Source organism: Vicia villosa, linkage group LG4 (genome assembly GCF_029867415.1).
Source record: "Vicia villosa cultivar HV-30 ecotype Madison, WI linkage group LG4, Vvil1.0, whole genome shotgun sequence".
Taxonomy (NCBI): Eukaryota; Viridiplantae; Streptophyta; class Magnoliopsida; order Fabales; family Fabaceae; genus Vicia; species Vicia villosa.
The window spans coordinates 21,410,800-21,428,102 of NC_081183.1; the positions used below are offsets into that span (position 1 = coordinate 21,410,800).

A 17,303-nucleotide genomic window follows, 5' to 3' on the forward strand; every position below is an offset into this window, starting at 1 on the left:
CTTGAAAAATATAAAAAAAAATTATTTCGAAAATGCATTTTTGAAGTAGGAGTATTTTTAGGTTTTTGGACGAGATTCTCCGGATAGGAAGTCCGTAAAGAAAATCTCTATTGCAAACTGAAATATGGCTCTTCGAGGAGTTATTGGATCTACAGCGAACATCTTTTGTCCAACTCATGTAATTTTCATACTTTCTATGTTTGACCCAATGAAACATTTAATTAGTAAATAAATATATGTTTAAATCTCATTGATGCATTATTTCTACGAAAACATGTCAAATAAATTAAATCTAAAAATACGAGGGAGAGAGAGATATATTAAAATAATTTATTTTGAGATGGGGGTAAACAATTTCGCGTGTATGTGAAAATACAAATACTAAGACTTCAACTATAACAAGAAAGTGAAAGAAAAAAATATATTGAAATTCTAAAATGAACTCTAACAACCATTAAGAGACATTAATCATAAATTTTAATTTGAAAAATGTAAATTTTCACACTATAAAATGATAATAAAATATATACTTCAAAATGTAAATTAGAAAACATATGACGCAGATTCTTAAGTTTGTTAGTGTCATAATTATTTCTCTTTTCATATTCGTCATTGTAACAAATGGTAAGTTCAATTTTACAATTTATTTTCAAAATTTAATTTTAATCTTTCATTTTTCATTGTTGAATTTTTGTAATTTAATAACAGGAATTGTCGTAGGAGTTATCATATGTCAATCTAATCGACAATGTACTAAAGAAATGACTAAATGCTATCGTCCTAAACATCCAAAGTGTGTATCAGGGATATGTAAATGTTGGTAATTGTAGGAATAAAGTTAAAAAATAATTTCAAGTATTTACATGTATAACGTTTGTAATTTTATAATTTTCACAAACTTCAACCTATTTTCTTAAACTTTCAAATTACTTTGATCCACTCAACTACTTATTATTTTATTATGCTAGTGTTGCTGCATTCGTTCACTCTTAGAATTAAGATATCCACTTTAATAATAAACTAGATAAATATCCGTACTTCTGTATGGGTTTGTTTTAGGTAATAATATTTAATCAAATAGCTAGGGAATATATAGGATTTTTGATAAGTAACAAAAATTTTAATTAATACAAATCAAATTAAATAATATAACTATCGAAATATCTTATTTTTATTGAATCATTAAAAATTTTCAACTTGAATAAAATGGAAATAATCATAATAATTTAGTTTTTAATACATGCGCGGATTTGCTATGATTAATTTTTGCAAATTAGTAGGAGATTTAATTTTTAATTATTTTTTATTTATTAATATTTATCAACGAAATACAATTTTCAGTATTTAATATATATTTATCAAATACAATTTCTTTTACAATAATCAATGACATATATTTTACTCAAGCTTTTTTATCTGTATCCACACAATAAACATTTGTCTTGTTTTTTTTTTTACGTATATGTGATAAATATGTGTACTGTATTTTTGTATATTATTTACAAATATGTGTCTCATATTTTTTATTTAAATACTGATGAAAAATATTTTTCTTTGTATTTTTTAGATTAATTGATGACAACTATTTATTATATATTTTAAAATGAATTATAAAAAAAGATTTTAGTGCATACAACTCATACATGGGACAAATGTTTGTTTGTGACTGAACAATTAGTTAAATTGAATACATTTTATATTTTTAAAATAATAAAAATGAACATAGTTATAACATACTAAATTGAGTTTATTATAACATTGCAGACTAACAAATGACTTGTACAAATAAATCTGTTAAAACTATTTTTTTTAAAATATTAAAATAAAAATAAGAATAACTATAATTTACAAACTTTTTTTTTTAATTTTGAACTTAATTAAAGTCATTAAGAAGTTGTTGAAGCCCAAAACTGATACATAACTATTTCTGCCCAAATTATTTATTAATCATTTATTAATTATTCAAATATTATAGTTGTGTATTATAATATATCTTATCTTTTGTCAATAAAATTAAGGCTTAATAACACTTTTGGTACTTGTGTTTTCTGATCCTTCATTTTTAAAACAGAACAAAGCAGTTCTTGGACTTGACTAAAGGATATAAAACTGGTCCTAACCACATTTACACTTCAAAAAAGCTTATGTGTCCAGATTTAGTGGTTGACTAGGCATTTACACGTCATTAAAAACTGCATATTGTATTTACACGTCATTAAGTTGTTTGCAGTAACCCTAAATCCCAATCTTCCATAGTGATACCAACAACGATCTCCTTTTCACTTCTATCATACATCATTCGTTCTCTCGATCTTCTTCGCTTCTCACTTCATCCCTTCTCTCAATCTTCTTCGCTTCCATGTCAGAATCATATGCCGTGTACAGTAACACTTGTGTGTCACGAAGAAGACAGGTTCGCTGCTTCTGTGACCTTGATTCGCCGCTCACTATCTCGTGAACGAAGGAGAATCCTGGGCGGAGGTTTAATGGATGTGGGTTATACAAGGTAAACATCAATTTCTATCTAAATGTATGATTTTCCTTTAGACTGTTATGAAATTGAGAATCTGAAATCTGTTTGTGATTTCAGTTGTATGGACGAAAGGGGTGTAGCTTCTTCAACTGGTACGATGCAGAAATATTGGTTCGTGCAAAGGAGATGATTTTCTCACTATTGAAGAGAATTTGATGAAGATAAAAAGAAGGACAATTTGAAGATGAAACAAGATGAGAATTTGAAAAAGAAGCTTAAGTTCTGCCAAGGAGTAGTTCTTTTAGTTGTAGTGGTCATTATGGGATTGATATGTACTGTTATGTTGAAAAAGTGTTGAATTAGTTGTTTATAAGCTGAATTAAGTTGTTTAATAAGTTGTTAATTGTTGTAGCAGCTGAATTATTTGTTTAGAAGCTGAATTAAGTTGATGAATTAAGTTGTTGAATTAGTTGTTAAGTGATGTATGTTGTAGTTTTCAAATGAATGTTAATGTATTTTTCAAATGTTGATTGTCAATATGTGTATGAACTGTGTTAATTGTCATTACAGAAAAAGAATTGTGTTAATTTTCAACCATCACAACCATAACAGAAAAAGAAGGATAATTGTCATTACATAAATAGCCATTATATGGCATTAAGACTTGATTGTCATTACACCAAAAAATTTCTTAATTGTCATAACAGCAATATATGCTGATTTGTCATTACACGAAAACATAACTTGATTGTCATCTACTTGTCATTACACCAAACTATGGACTAATTGTCATTACAGCAAAATATAAAGAACTGTTAAAACACCAAAATAAAGGCTTAAGTAGCATCTAATTTTGAGATGGTTGTGGAGCCTGTGATCCCTGAGAAACAACAACTTCAACTTCATTAGCAGTTGTTTTATGTTTCTTGTTTTTCTGTTGTCCACTAGAGCTAGCCTTTCCTGTTGTCTTCTGCTTTTTTCCTCCCTTGGGAATCTGCCTGTCGGCAGCACTTTTTCCCTTACATGTCCTTGTGTTATGTCCATATTTGTGACATTTTTGCATTTGACAATCTTCAACTGTCTTGGTAGCACACCAAGTTTTCTTTGCTCATCATTGGATTTGTTCCTTAGCTTTTTTGGCCTTCCTGGTGCCCTTCTTATATGTGGTGGATTAATGTACTCAGTATTTGTCACCGGCCATAGTCTTGGTCCATTTGAGGGTAACACAATATGGGAATAAATGGCCAGGCATTGTGTCTTCCTGCATACAAACAGATGACACACAAATTATCAATTTATGGATATAATAGGATGACACAAAACTTTACAGACAGATTATAAGTTCATACCTATAATAGGATGACACAAAACTTTCAACTTGCAAACCATTATGCCAAATGAAGACAATAGAATGTTCACATGGTATACCAGTTAGGTCTCACTTATGACAAGCACAAGACTTTGCTGTCAGATCCACAACATATGTATCTTTCTCATTAGACACACTGAACTTAGCCATGTGATCATCACCATGCCATGTTGCCTTCCACCCCCTGCCTTCCTTTTGTAACCTTCAATTCTTTTCTGAACCTTAGAACATATATCACCATTGTGCCTTTCAAGAATCTTCACAATCCTAACAGTTATATAATGCTTTATACCCTCAAGTAAAGAGATTATTGGTTTTTCCCTCATTTCAAGAATTGCCCTATTAAAAGCTTCACACATATTGTTGACCTGCAGATCACATTGAGTGTAAGTGCTAAAAGCTAATCTTGTCCATTATTGTGGTTGAACCTTAGCCATTTAAGTGTAAGCATATGTGTTTTTGATTTTCATTCTCTCCATAGCATGGTTCCAATCTGGTACAGTTGTTGCTCTTACAGCTGTCCATAACAGTTCCTTCATATCAGCTCCTGGGAACCTTTTCTTCCAGTTACCATAGAGATGCTTTACACACAACCTGTGTTCCGCATTATCACATAGCCCTTTAATTACCTCCACAAGTCCCTATCATAACATACATATACATACAAATTCAAACATACATATACAGTTACATACATATACAGAAATATGAAGACAAGAAGTTTAGAAATACATACCTTTTACTGGTCAGAAATAAATGAATATTGTATAGGGATAAGTTGATTAAGATCTTCCTATAATAGTTCAACAAACCACTTCCAAGAATCTCATGTTTCAGATTCCACCACAACATAGGCAATAGGTATCATTTTGTTGTTTTCATCCTTGCCTACAGCTTCTATGAGCTAACCACCATGTTCTCCTTTCAACAAGCAAGCATCCAATCCAATTAATGGCCTACAAGTGTGAGCAAAAGAAGCCTTACAAGCCTCTAGGAAAATATAAATCCTTTCCAAGACAGGACCTATTTCAGATGTCCCACATTTGATTATGACTGTGCTATTAGTATTTGACCTTCTCAACTCTTCACCATAGCTCCTTGAGTGTGCATATTTCTCACTAATAATCTCTCCAAAGCATGATCCTTGACAGCATGATCCCTGACACCATCCATGACTAGTTCCTTTGAAGCAAACTGCATACCAATCTCAAACCTAACAACTTCATCATTTTCAGCAACTTTGAAAGTAGGAAATTTCCTTCTATGAACAATTTCATCATCACTCTCAACAGGAGTGTGTAAGTTATTTTCATCTTGGTCAAACTCTTCATCAACAGTTTGTGTTTCATTCATAGTTCCACCCCAACAAGTATTTCACTAGTCCAATCCCATTCTGCTCCATCAACACCTATATAAGAGTTATTTTCACTTTCTTCATCACTTGCAACATAGTCCTCATCTTCTTCACTAACATAACCATCCTCAGCATCAATCCTAACCCCTTCATCCCTAACCCCTTCATTCTCAGAATCAACCCTAACCCCTTCATCCCTAACCCCTTCATCCTTAGCATCAACCCTAACCCCTTCATCCCTAACCCCTTCATCCTCAGCATCAACCCTAACCCCTTCATCCCTAACACCTTCACCCCTAACCCCTTCATTCTTAGCATCAAGCCTGACACCTTCATCCCTAACCTCCTTCATAACAACTTATTCAATTTCTTCATCCCTAATCTCATCCCCCAGCGGTCCTTCATCACAAAATTCAACTATATCAGGAATATCAACTACAAGTTCAACAAAAATGTCTACTAAATTATACCCTTTAGCATCTGCAAATAACTCTAAAACGTCACCATCAGTATTTAGAGGCTTAAGTCCAATTTGAAATGATAGCTTTGGTTGCTGGTACCACAAACACTTGAAGTTCGCATACCCAAGATGTAGCACTTTTGCTCTAAAGTCTTCATAGTTTGCAAAATCAACATCAAACGCTTCATCCATCTCATAAACTAGACCCTCAACATACAATTTGACAGGGAAGAAGATAAATCTACCCCCATGGTTGACACGTAGCCTCAACTTCTGGGGTTCACTTGGCCTACGCATATCACAAGCAAAACAAAAAAAACCCTAAGCACGGAGCACGAACAAAAAAACCCTAAGCACAGAACATTAAAACCTGCACATACCTGAAACAGTACTTTGGATTTCCTTTCACTGCCATTGTTGTCCTTGATGGAAGATGGAGTAAGCATAGAGCACGAACAAGAAAAACTGGGCACAAGAAGGGTCAAAAGAGGAACACTAGCAAGACAGATTCTATTTGAGGAGATTATGGTAGATATTATACTTGAGAATTAATAAATTAATTACATCAGTTATTTTGATGAATTAATAATTTAAATTTCCACATATGCAATGCCTATATATATATATATATATATATATATATATATATATATATATATATATATATATATATATATATATATAGAGAGAGAGAGAGAGAGAGAGAGAGAGAGAGAGAGAGAGAGAGAGAGAGAGAGAGAGAGATGAGAGATCAAATTACACCTGAAGAATTACAGCACAAGTTACACTCGCTCAATAACTTCATTTTGAATATTTTTTTCTAAATCAATCGTTGGATTGAAACATAATATCATATAGATCATACCTATAAAGTTTGAGATCAATCTATAATAATTTTATATACCATCAAGATATATAAAGATTAACGTCAAAATGAACTTTTATATAATGTAAATTTTGATGTAATTCAATTACATAGTAAATCATTTTAGATTAATCTCAAATTTTATATCTATATGATAGTATGTTTCTATCCACCAGTTGATTTTGAAAAGAAAAAAAACTTGAAATGAAGTTATTGAGCGAGTGTAACTCGAAGTGTTGCTCTTCGAATGTAATTTGTTCTCTCATTATATATATATATATATATATATATATATATATATATATATATATATATATATATATATATATATATATATATATATATATATATATATATATATATATATATATATATATATATATATATATATATATATATATATATATATATATATATATATATATATATATATATATATATATATATATATATATATATATATATATGAGGAGGGATCAAATTACACCAATATGTTACACTTATAGTTACACTCATTAATAACCTTTGATTGTATTTTAATCCAATGGTTAGAAATATTTAATTAGTGACTCATGATTCTTACTTAAAATAGTTTTATTCTATTTTTGGTAATTAATAATTTTGAGCTTAACAAATTATAACTTATTATTTTTCTCATAACATAAATAAAATCTCTCCTAATTTTGTAACAATTAAATCACACTTCAATTTTATAAAGAATTTGATTCTAAATATTTCATAAAAAAATCAAGATTAAAAAAAACCTTTTCTTATTTTAAAATATATCAATTATATATTGAATTTTAAGTAAATAAAATATAAATTTATTTACATAAAAATAGAAAAATTTGTTTGAAGTTAAAAAAAAAATTTAAATATTAGTAAATGTTAAAAATCATAAATTGGAACGAAATAATCCTTTCAAATTTTTTAAGTCCCTTTTTCATAGCACAAAAAAGAAGAATAGGAACGAAGAAAAACACAGAATAAATCAAAAACGAAAAATAGATTTCTCTTTCGTTTTTTATTTCTTATATCCATATTCATGGAGATAAAATTCACATCATAACTAAGAAACGAATGTGTAATTCTTTTTCGTAATTCAAAATCATGAGGGTTTTTGATAATTATGAAAGAGTATTTTATTGAAGAATTCAGTTATTACTAAAAAAAAAATTATTTTTTAGGGATGAGATCAATTCAGAAGTGCCTTAATTGCATCTTTTATTAAAATAGACTTCTCTTTCTTATTTCGTTATTTATAGAACAGACAAAATTGGATTGGTCTAATTCAGAACCGTTCGATCTATTTTCATCTTCTAGATCTTAGGGATATATCAAGAGATAAATAATCGACCCGGTCTTTAGATTTACTTAAGGCTTTCTAGCAGCCGTATGAGGTGAAAATCTCATGTACGATTCTGTAATAGAGATGGGAACAGTAATGTTATCAGCGACTAGGATTATCTAACAGTTTAAGTACAGTTGATATGCGCAATCAAAATATGGTTTTTGGGGTTGGAATTTGTGGCGTCAACCTATGGGTTTCATCGTTTTTCTAATTTCTTCGTTAGCAGAATGTGAATGATTACCTTTTGATTTACCAGAAGCAGAAGAAGAATTAGTAGCTGGTCATCAAACAGAATACTCAGGCATTAGATTTGGTTTATTTTACGTTGCTTCATATTTAAACCTTTTTATTTCTTCATTATTTGTAACAGTTCTTTACTTGGGCGGTTCAAATATCTCTATTCCATACATATATGTTTCTGAATTTTTTGAAATAAATAAAACATACGGAGTTTTTGGAACTACAATTGATCTCTTTATTACATTAGCTAAAAGCTATTTTTTCTTATTCGTTTCTACCATAACAAGATGGTCTTTGCCTAGGCTAAGAATGGATCAATTTTCTTTTGGAGGATGGGGACGGGCGCGAAAGCGAAGCGGGGACGGGGAAGGCCACCACGTGTGGTATCACCGCCACCGATGAGCTCACCTTCATCACTGGCGTCGTCGGTGAAGGGGACTCCGACTCTTCCTGTAACTGAGGAAAATCTTGATGTAATTGGGGATTCTGATACTATGAAAGGTGTAATTGGGGATGAAAAACCTGAGGAAAACCTAACTGCAAAGAAGATAACTGAATCTAATGAAGACAACAAGAACAAGATTGAGGACCACAAACTCTGGGTGAATGTGCTATCGGAGAATCGTAATCCAGTGAAAGGCTTGTCGATGCATTATGTAACACCGAGTATGGCGAATGGAACAATGGAGATTGAAATTGATGAAGAAGACATTGCAGATGAGCTTCGATGTTGGGAAACTGGGCTTGTTATGTATGCTATGGGCGAATACCTTAGTATGCATACGGTGAAAAGCTTCACGATGAAGACGTGGAATTTTGTAAAATTGCCAGAAATGTATTATCATGATGATGGATATTTCATCCTTTGATTCAATTCTCATGACGACATGGATGCAATCCTTATGAAAGGTCCGTACTCTATCCGAAACACTCCTTTGATGCTTAAAGAATGGAGACCAGATTTTAATTTGAAGCGTGATATGCTACGTACCCTACCGCTGTGGTTCACACTTCCCCAATTACCCTTGCATCTATGGGGAGAAAACAACTTGAGTAAGATTGGTAGTGCTATTGGTGTCCCTCTGGTCACGAATGAATGTACAGCGAACAAACTAAGGATCTCCTATGCCATAATTTTAGTGGAGGTTGATATTACCGAGGAACTGACAAAGGAAGAAGCCATCAAAGACTGTGAAGGCAGAAAGCTGATGCAAAAGATTGAGTATGAATGGAAGCCTCTTGTCTGCACTAAGTGTCAACATGTTGGACACCAATGTAAAACTGAGATTACTAAGCAATGGAAACCCAAGGCTAAGCCACCTGATGCAGCAGTGGTTGTGACTGAAAACAAGAAGCAAGAAACGGTTATTGAAGAAAAGAAACAAGAGGTAGTGACTGAAGAATCTGATGGAATCTGGACACAAGTTCCTACAACTAGAGACAGAGGTAAGCAAATTCTGACTGACCATACTCCTAGTCTAAACTGTGAAAATGGTTTTGAGGCACTTGGGATTTTGAATGACCTCATAGTGACCTTAGATAGGGGGCCATGTTAGTATTTTGGAATGTAAGGGGACTAAATAAGCCTGGTAAGCTTAAGGAGATTAGTTCCCGTCTTCAGAATTTGAAACCAGGCATTATGATTCTTATTGAAACTCGGGTTAAAAGTGCAAAAGCTAGTAGTATTAGAAATAAGCTGAAGCTTTATGAGAACTACATTGATAACTATAAGTACCACAACAATGGAAGAATCTGGATCACTTGGGATAATAGAACTGTGGATCTTAAAGAGGTCTCTTCTTCTGAGCAGTTTATCCACTATGTTGTTCACAATAGTCAGGGTGATTTCATGTACTGGCTCAGTACTGTGTATGGACTTAATCAGTTGGAGAAAAGGAAGAAACTCTGGAAAGATCTTCTTAACCTCAAACCTAATCAAAACACTCCTTGGTGTGCTATTGGAGATTACAACAATGTGGCTCAAGCTTAAGACAGAATTGGGGGTAGATTTGTTATGGAACATGAATATAAGAATATGCAGGACATGATGCATGAAGCTAACCTGAGTGAGATGGATAGTCTGGGAGAATACTATACTTGGTGCAATAGACATGTTGAGGACACCATACATTCTAGAATTGATAGAATGTTGTGCAAAACTGCTTGGTTTAAAGAGTATATGGACCTGAATCTTGCTCACCTATCTCTAGGAGTTTCTGACCATGCCTTACTTCATGTCATCCCCAAGGTGACAAAAAAGAGGTACCCTAAACGATTCCAGTTCTTAAACTGCATGACTGAGTTAGCAGGATATGAGGAGACTGTTAGAGAGAGTTGGAACAAACCCATCAGAGGTTCACCTATGTATGTTCTGTGGAATAAATTATAGAGACTGAAACCTGTACTCACCAATCTTAGCAAACCTCTGAGTGGGCTAAAGAATCAAGTGAATCAAGCTAGACTTAATCTTGAACAAGCTCGTCTTGACCTTAACAATAACAAATTAAGCAACACTTGTGTTGCTCGAGTTAAGGAATGTACTGAACAAGTTATTTACCTGAATGACATAGAGGAGAAAACTCTTGTTCAAAAAACAAAAGTTGACTGGTTGAGATTGGGAGATGAAAATACAACTTACTACTATGCCACTCTTAAGAAGAAGAATCTGAATAAAAGCATTAGTCTGCTGCATCAAGAAGATGGAACTATCATAACTGAGCAACAAGATATCCAGAAAGAGGTTTGTCTTTCTATGGTAATCTGATGGGAAAAAAGGGAAACTGTTCTAAGCAAGTTGACATTCAAGCCATGAGACTTAGCCCTCAAGTCACTTATGCCCAAGGAGAAGCTCTAACAGCTAGAGTTACAGAAGAGGAAATCCTGAAGGCCTTAAAGAGTCTTGGTGATCTTAAAGCCCCAGGCATGGATGACTATGGAGCTAAGTTCTTTAAATCCAGTTGGCCTATAATCAAGCAGGATGTCATTGTAGCTGTCCATGAATTCTTTGACAAAGGTAACCTGTTTAAGGCATTTAACAGTACAATTGTTACTCTTGTGCCTAAGACTGAAAATCCTATAGCCATGAAAGAATACAGACCCATTGCTATTTGTACTACTTTCTATAAAGTGCTGTCCAAAATAATGACAAACAGATTGAGCCCCATCCTGAAAGATATTGTCCATCAGAGCCAAGCAGCTTTCATACATGGCCAAGTCATCCACAATCATATCCTACTCGCTTTTGAGCTCATGAAAGGATATAATAGAAAAGGTGGTATACCAAGGTGCATGATGCAATTGGATCTCCAAAAGGCCTATGACATGGTAGACTGGACAGCTATGGAGTGTGTTCTAAGAGAAATAGGAATTCCACCTAAATTCATAGACTGGACTCTAAAGACAGTTAGCACTGTTAGTTACAAGTTCAATGTCAATGGTAGCTTCACTGAGGAGATACATGCCAAGAGAGGAATAAGGCAAGGAGATCCTATCTCCCCCTTGCTCTTTATTCTCATGATGGAATATCTCAATAGAAAGATGACTTTGATGCAGCAGAATTGTGATTTTAAACATCACAGTAAATGCAAGAAACTGCCATAACACACTTATCATTTGCAGATGATATTCTCCTTTTCAGCAGAGGAGATCAGGTATCTATTGAGCTTATCCTTAAAGCTTTTAATCAATTCTCTGAATCCACTGACCTTATTGTAAACCCTAAGAAGTGTAAGTTGTTCTGTAGTGGTATGGATGAGCAAACTGTCCATAGAATTCAAGCAACTACTGAATTTGATAAGGGACAACTTTCCATCCGATACCTTGGTATTCCTTTATCTAGTAGAAAACTGACCATAAATCACTACATGCCTATTGTTGATAGAATTGTTAGTAGGATTAGGCACTGTTCCTCTAAACTCTTCAGTAGTGCTGGTAAAATTCTGCTTGTTAAAACTGTTTGTCTGGCTATAGCCCAATACTGGATGGCTTGCTTTCCTTTACCCAAAGCTGTCTTGCACAAGGTTAACTCTATTTGCAGGGCATTCATTTGGGGTGGTCAGAAAAAAAGCCTTGTGGCTTGGGAGAAGATATGTAAACCTATTAAATTGGGAGGTCTTGACATTTTCAACCTTGAGGTCTGGAATAAGGTAGCCCTCATCAAATGTTTATGGAATATTTGTCTGAAAATGGATAACCTTTGGGTTAAATGGGTACATTGCTACTACCTTAAAGGGCAAGAGCCATTAAATGCAGATGCCAAGGATAACTGTACTTGGATACTGAAGAACATCATGAACAAGAAATATAATATTAGAGCCATCAGCCAAATCTGGGACAACATGGTAAATAGCAGAAAGTTTTCCATGACTAGAGTTTACCACTGCCTGATACAGGAGGATTCGACTTCTGGTATTGACTGGCACCACCTAATGTGCCATAATATAGCCAGACCTCGTGCTAAGTGTCATACCCCAAAATTTGCCCACCTAAAATTGTCTATGTCATTTTGTTTCAAATAATTGATATGGTGCCGTCTGCAAGAATTTAAGGATAAGAGTATGCGATCGAGAGGACCCGGGTTCGAACCCCACTTCTAACTTTTCTTCTTTTATTTTTATAATGTTTGTTTCTAACCTCTTTTTACTTATTATTTATTCAGAAAATCACGTAAATATGGTTCTTTAATTTTGTATTCTTTAAGTTTATATTAGTATTAGTTTTAGTTTATAGTTTTATTTATTTGTGGGTTTATTAGATTTATAGTTTTATTAGATTTAAAATAGGGAAAATATAATAGATCCAAACCCGTTCCTTAACCTAATTTTTATTAGGGTTAATGAACTTTTTGGTCCTTCTAAATATTGCAGATTTCGTTTTTAGTCCCTCTAAAATTTTCCTTTAAGAAATCGTCCCTTCAAAATTTTTTATCTAAACTATTGGTCCCTAACGTCAAATTTGCTAGAGATTAGCTACGACTTTAGCCACCGATTAGCTACGAAATTTGATGTTAGGGACCAATAGTTCAGAAGAAAAATTTTGAAGGGACGATTTCTTGAAGGAAAATTTTGGAGGGACTAAAAACGAAATTTGAAATATTTAAAGGGACGAAAAAATTCATTAACCCTTTTTATTATAAATACACAACTAACAACCCTATTTTAAGGGGAGCCAATTTTTCTAACCCTTATTGTCTGTCCCATACAAACACCAATACCGTACAAAATTTCACAGACATATCTAACTTTTGACTACTAACGATTCATCACCACTAACGTTAACCCTCATATACATGAATTAACCAATTACACAATTTATGGTAGAATTCACGTATAGTTTTTTGTCTCTTTTCGCACTGTAAATCAATGACTATACCACAAACCATACCTTCATAGTCTATCACTACACCAATTCCACAACCTCCCCTTTAAACCAAACATACACAAACCGATTCACAAATTCATATCACAATTTCCACCCTCCTTCATACAAATCATAACTTGCGATTTACCATTCTCACCATAAACATCAACTCGCGACAATTTCAAGGTCCTGTGACACACACCTCAGCGGCCTCATTCACATCACAAAATAAACAAAAGGAAGGTCGAAATCACAGCTCTGCAACAAAACCGATTTGGTTCCCACAACAATTTCAAATTGAACAATAAATATTAAATCTTCATCGCTGCCATCAACCTGCAAAAATTAAGAGGAAGCAACACAAGAATTGCAAGAATTTCTCTACGCAGATGCGGGATTCTCGCCGGGAATATCTGCTCATCCGCCGTTGGTAGCAAAAGAAGAAATTTGGAGACATCATCAACACCACCATCGGCCGCACCGTACGGACCTCCCCACCATAACGTCGTCTCCGACGTCAACATCCGCCCTCCGACCACCGCTAGCATCATTGCCTCGCCGAAGTTGCAACAATCCGACGGGAACAACCACGCCGTCACCCTCGCGCACACAAACGACACCGCAACGAATTCACCTCCTCTGCGTGAACATCTTCCTCTCCAATTTCGGTCCACTTCGCACAGAGCAACAACCCTACAGCGAATCCTCCGCGCCACATCTGCAAAAAAGAACAAATCGGTAACATTGCAACCGCCGGCAGCGCTGCGAATCCACCGAGCCCGACGAGTGTACGAGAACGGGATTAGGGCCCTAAGGTTGATCTTGTTGTTGACACTCTCTTATATTTTAACTCAAAATTTCAATTTGTTTGTTTTTGTGGAGAAAAGCAAATCTGAGATTTGTGGAGAAGATAAAGTTGTGTGCAATGCTGTAGCGTACAGATATTTTAACATTATTGTGTCATTCCATTCATTCTTATTTTTTGTATATATATTTTATTTGAGTGGGATACTAAACAACAAATGAGCATTGATCCATTGGCCAAGGGAATCAGAGATAGAGGTTTGTGACCTCGGTTCAAACCCAGGCTGCTACATCTTTTCCTTGCTTTTTTCTTGTCTCCAGATCCAGTAGATAGGACACGCAGGTCCCCACCATATGCCCCTATATCTCTATCGTTGGATTCCTAGGAAGATCAATCAAAGGGTCCAGAATTGCAGGATCATGATAGACACTCATGGAGTCTCCACACACGATTGGTGCCAGGTTTTACTTATTTATTTTATTATTTAAACTATTTAGATAAAGATAATAATTAATATTTGTTTGTTTTAATTAGTTTATTTAATTAAAATTATATGATTAAATCAGGATTAGGCTATCATCATGTAAAATTATTTTCCTGACTATCCGATTATTCGATTATGTCGATTATTCGACCTAATTAATTTAATTATTTTAACTATTAAAAAATCACAAAAACATGAAGGTTTACGACGTATGAGGGTTTGCTCAATCCCATTGCCATTTGGCAAAATATTAATCCTCAATTAATTCTCTCCTCGACCCGACTAAAGCTATTAGTCGCATTAGATGAGAGATAAAAAATATTTAATTTAAAATACATTTAATTTGCTGCCCGCGACGATCGAATCTATCGATCTGAGTAACCAGCAATGCACCATTAATCTGTTAGCTATACTGATCAAATCTATTGATCATCGCATCTAACAGTGACATATTAAATTAGGGTTGTACGCCTAAATCTTAAAACACACTAAACCACAATACTACAGATTTTCATCCTTTTCAATCAGGCAATTCAAAATGCCTTTCAAACCACAACATTCAAAAACCACGATAGGCCATTCAAAAAGCCTTCAAACCATATCAATTCAAATTCTAAGGCGTACAACCCTGTGCCCGAACTACGTTGACTCTGATTCTCCATAAGGAGATACGTAGGCACTTGGATAACCAAGGCGAGTCCCCTTCCCTAAAATCTCAATTTTGCCCTTTTCACTTCTTTAGCTATTATCCTAAATATTTTGCCATAAACCTTCATCTTAGATCAAACCTTAGGAAAGGGTTGAGGGTGCCTAACACCTTCCCTTGACCTGATTATAATAACTTACCCCGATCTCTTAACTGCGTAGGGTTTCCTATTTGCCCTTTAGAATAGGTGGCGACTCTAAACCTTTATTTTTAGGGCAGGTTGCTACAGCTGGCGACTCTGCTGGGGATAAATCATCAATGGTGAATTATTATGCTCCTAAGGCTTGGCAGGGTTTAGGTTTTTTGGCAAACCTTTTTAGGTTTTTGGCGAACTTTTTTAGGGTTTGACAAATTTGCCAAAATTAGGGTTGTGAAATAGGGTTTAGGTTTTATTTCTTTCCTTTTATATTTAAATATTTAAATATTTATTTAAATATTTATTTGCAATTTCCAGGGTTTATGGTTTATATATAAATATTTAAATTGTTTAATTTTATTTATTTATTTATTTACAATTTAATTTGTTTATAGCAATTTTAATTAAATATTTGATTATTTGAATATTTGTTACTTTTATCGCATTCTTGGGATATATAAATTGTAGTTAAACCTAAGCGTGGGAATTATATTTAAGACCAGAGGGGAAATACATCGCCTACGAGTCTTATTATAATTCCACTCAGAGTGGGTTGAATATCCGGAAAGGTCTGATACGAGGCTTGACCTTGTTGAGGGCTGGACTTGGTATTTGGCTGATCTCTCTGGGAACCTACCCCTAAAATTCGAACCTCATGGACCTATGAGTTGTTCCAAAATCTAAAGAGACAAAAAGTCTCGGCGGCTACGAACAATCCCATTAGACCTTCTAGAACATACCAATGGGAAGGGTAGGCACCCTAAGCCGTTACGCCGAACCTATGAACCTAGGGCTTATGTGCTTACGTGCTGATTATATGTGCAATCTATATACTGCGAATGTCTTGCATTTTAATTTTGTAGGTACTCCTACGCGTTCCCTGGCCTGCAGGGACTCTATTTCTAAGACCATGTCCTTCCCACGAAGGACACCTCCATTTATGCACGTTGATTGGCCTCTCGATGGCCATGAGACCTAGTGACTGTCATGAACGGTCACTTCGCGCCTGTATCTACGCACCCCCTAGCCTGTAGGGATTTTCTATTCATATCTCTGTATTCTTACAACTACGTGTCCTTCCCACGAAGGACATCTTCGTTTACGCACGTCAATTCGCCTCTCAATGGCCATGCGATTCAGTGACAGTCTAGAACGGTCACCTCGTGCTTGCTCCTACGAACTCCCTAGCCTGTAGGGATTTCCTTCTATGTCCATTTTTTTACAATGACTTCGTCCTTCCCCTGAAGGACACCCTCATTAACGCACGTCTATTTGCCTCTCGATGGCCATGAGATCTGGTGACTGTCTTGAACGGTCACTCCGTTCTTATTCCTGTGCACCCTCTAACTTGTAGGGTTTTGGGATTTCCATCTGTACATCTTTTATCCCTAGCCCGTAGGGCTTTCACTTCATCCAACATCATCCTTAGATAAGTTGTGTTCCACACAGAGAACCTTCCCACCAAGGACAACTTCATGGGTACACGTTGATTGGCCTCTCGATGGCCATGAGACTTGGTGACTGTCTTGAACGGTCACCAGCCGCTACCTTCTGCATATTCCCTAATCTAAGGGATTTCCATTGGCGTGTCGTAACATCTATCTCGCAAGAATTTCAATAAGGTCTAATGTCGCCTCTAAGGCTATCCCTAGGATTATACGTCACACGCCTGCATTGCATACAAGGAGTTATAATACAAGGA

At 34.7% G+C, this 17,303-nt stretch overlaps 1 protein-coding gene and 1 long non-coding RNA gene across 2 annotated transcripts; both read left to right on the forward strand.

The window, feature by feature from the left end:
• Nucleotides 1-519: 519 nt before the first annotated feature.
• Nucleotides 520-2,934, forward strand: LOC131598954 (uncharacterized). Its single transcript, XR_009282455.1, has 3 exons — nt 520-624; nt 709-2,506; nt 2,591-2,934. It is a non-coding gene; the product is annotated as an uncharacterized LOC131598954 (long non-coding RNA).
• A 6,065-nt stretch (nt 2,935-8,999) lies between these two features.
• LOC131596869 (uncharacterized) lies at nt 9,000-10,102 on the forward strand. Its single transcript, XM_058869605.1, has 2 exons — nt 9,000-9,663; nt 9,747-10,102. Exons 1-2 carry the CDS (start codon nt 9,000-9,002, stop codon nt 10,100-10,102), a joined length of 1,020 nt encoding a protein of 339 aa, XP_058725588.1.
• The last annotated feature ends 7,201 nt before the right edge of the window (nt 10,103-17,303 follow it).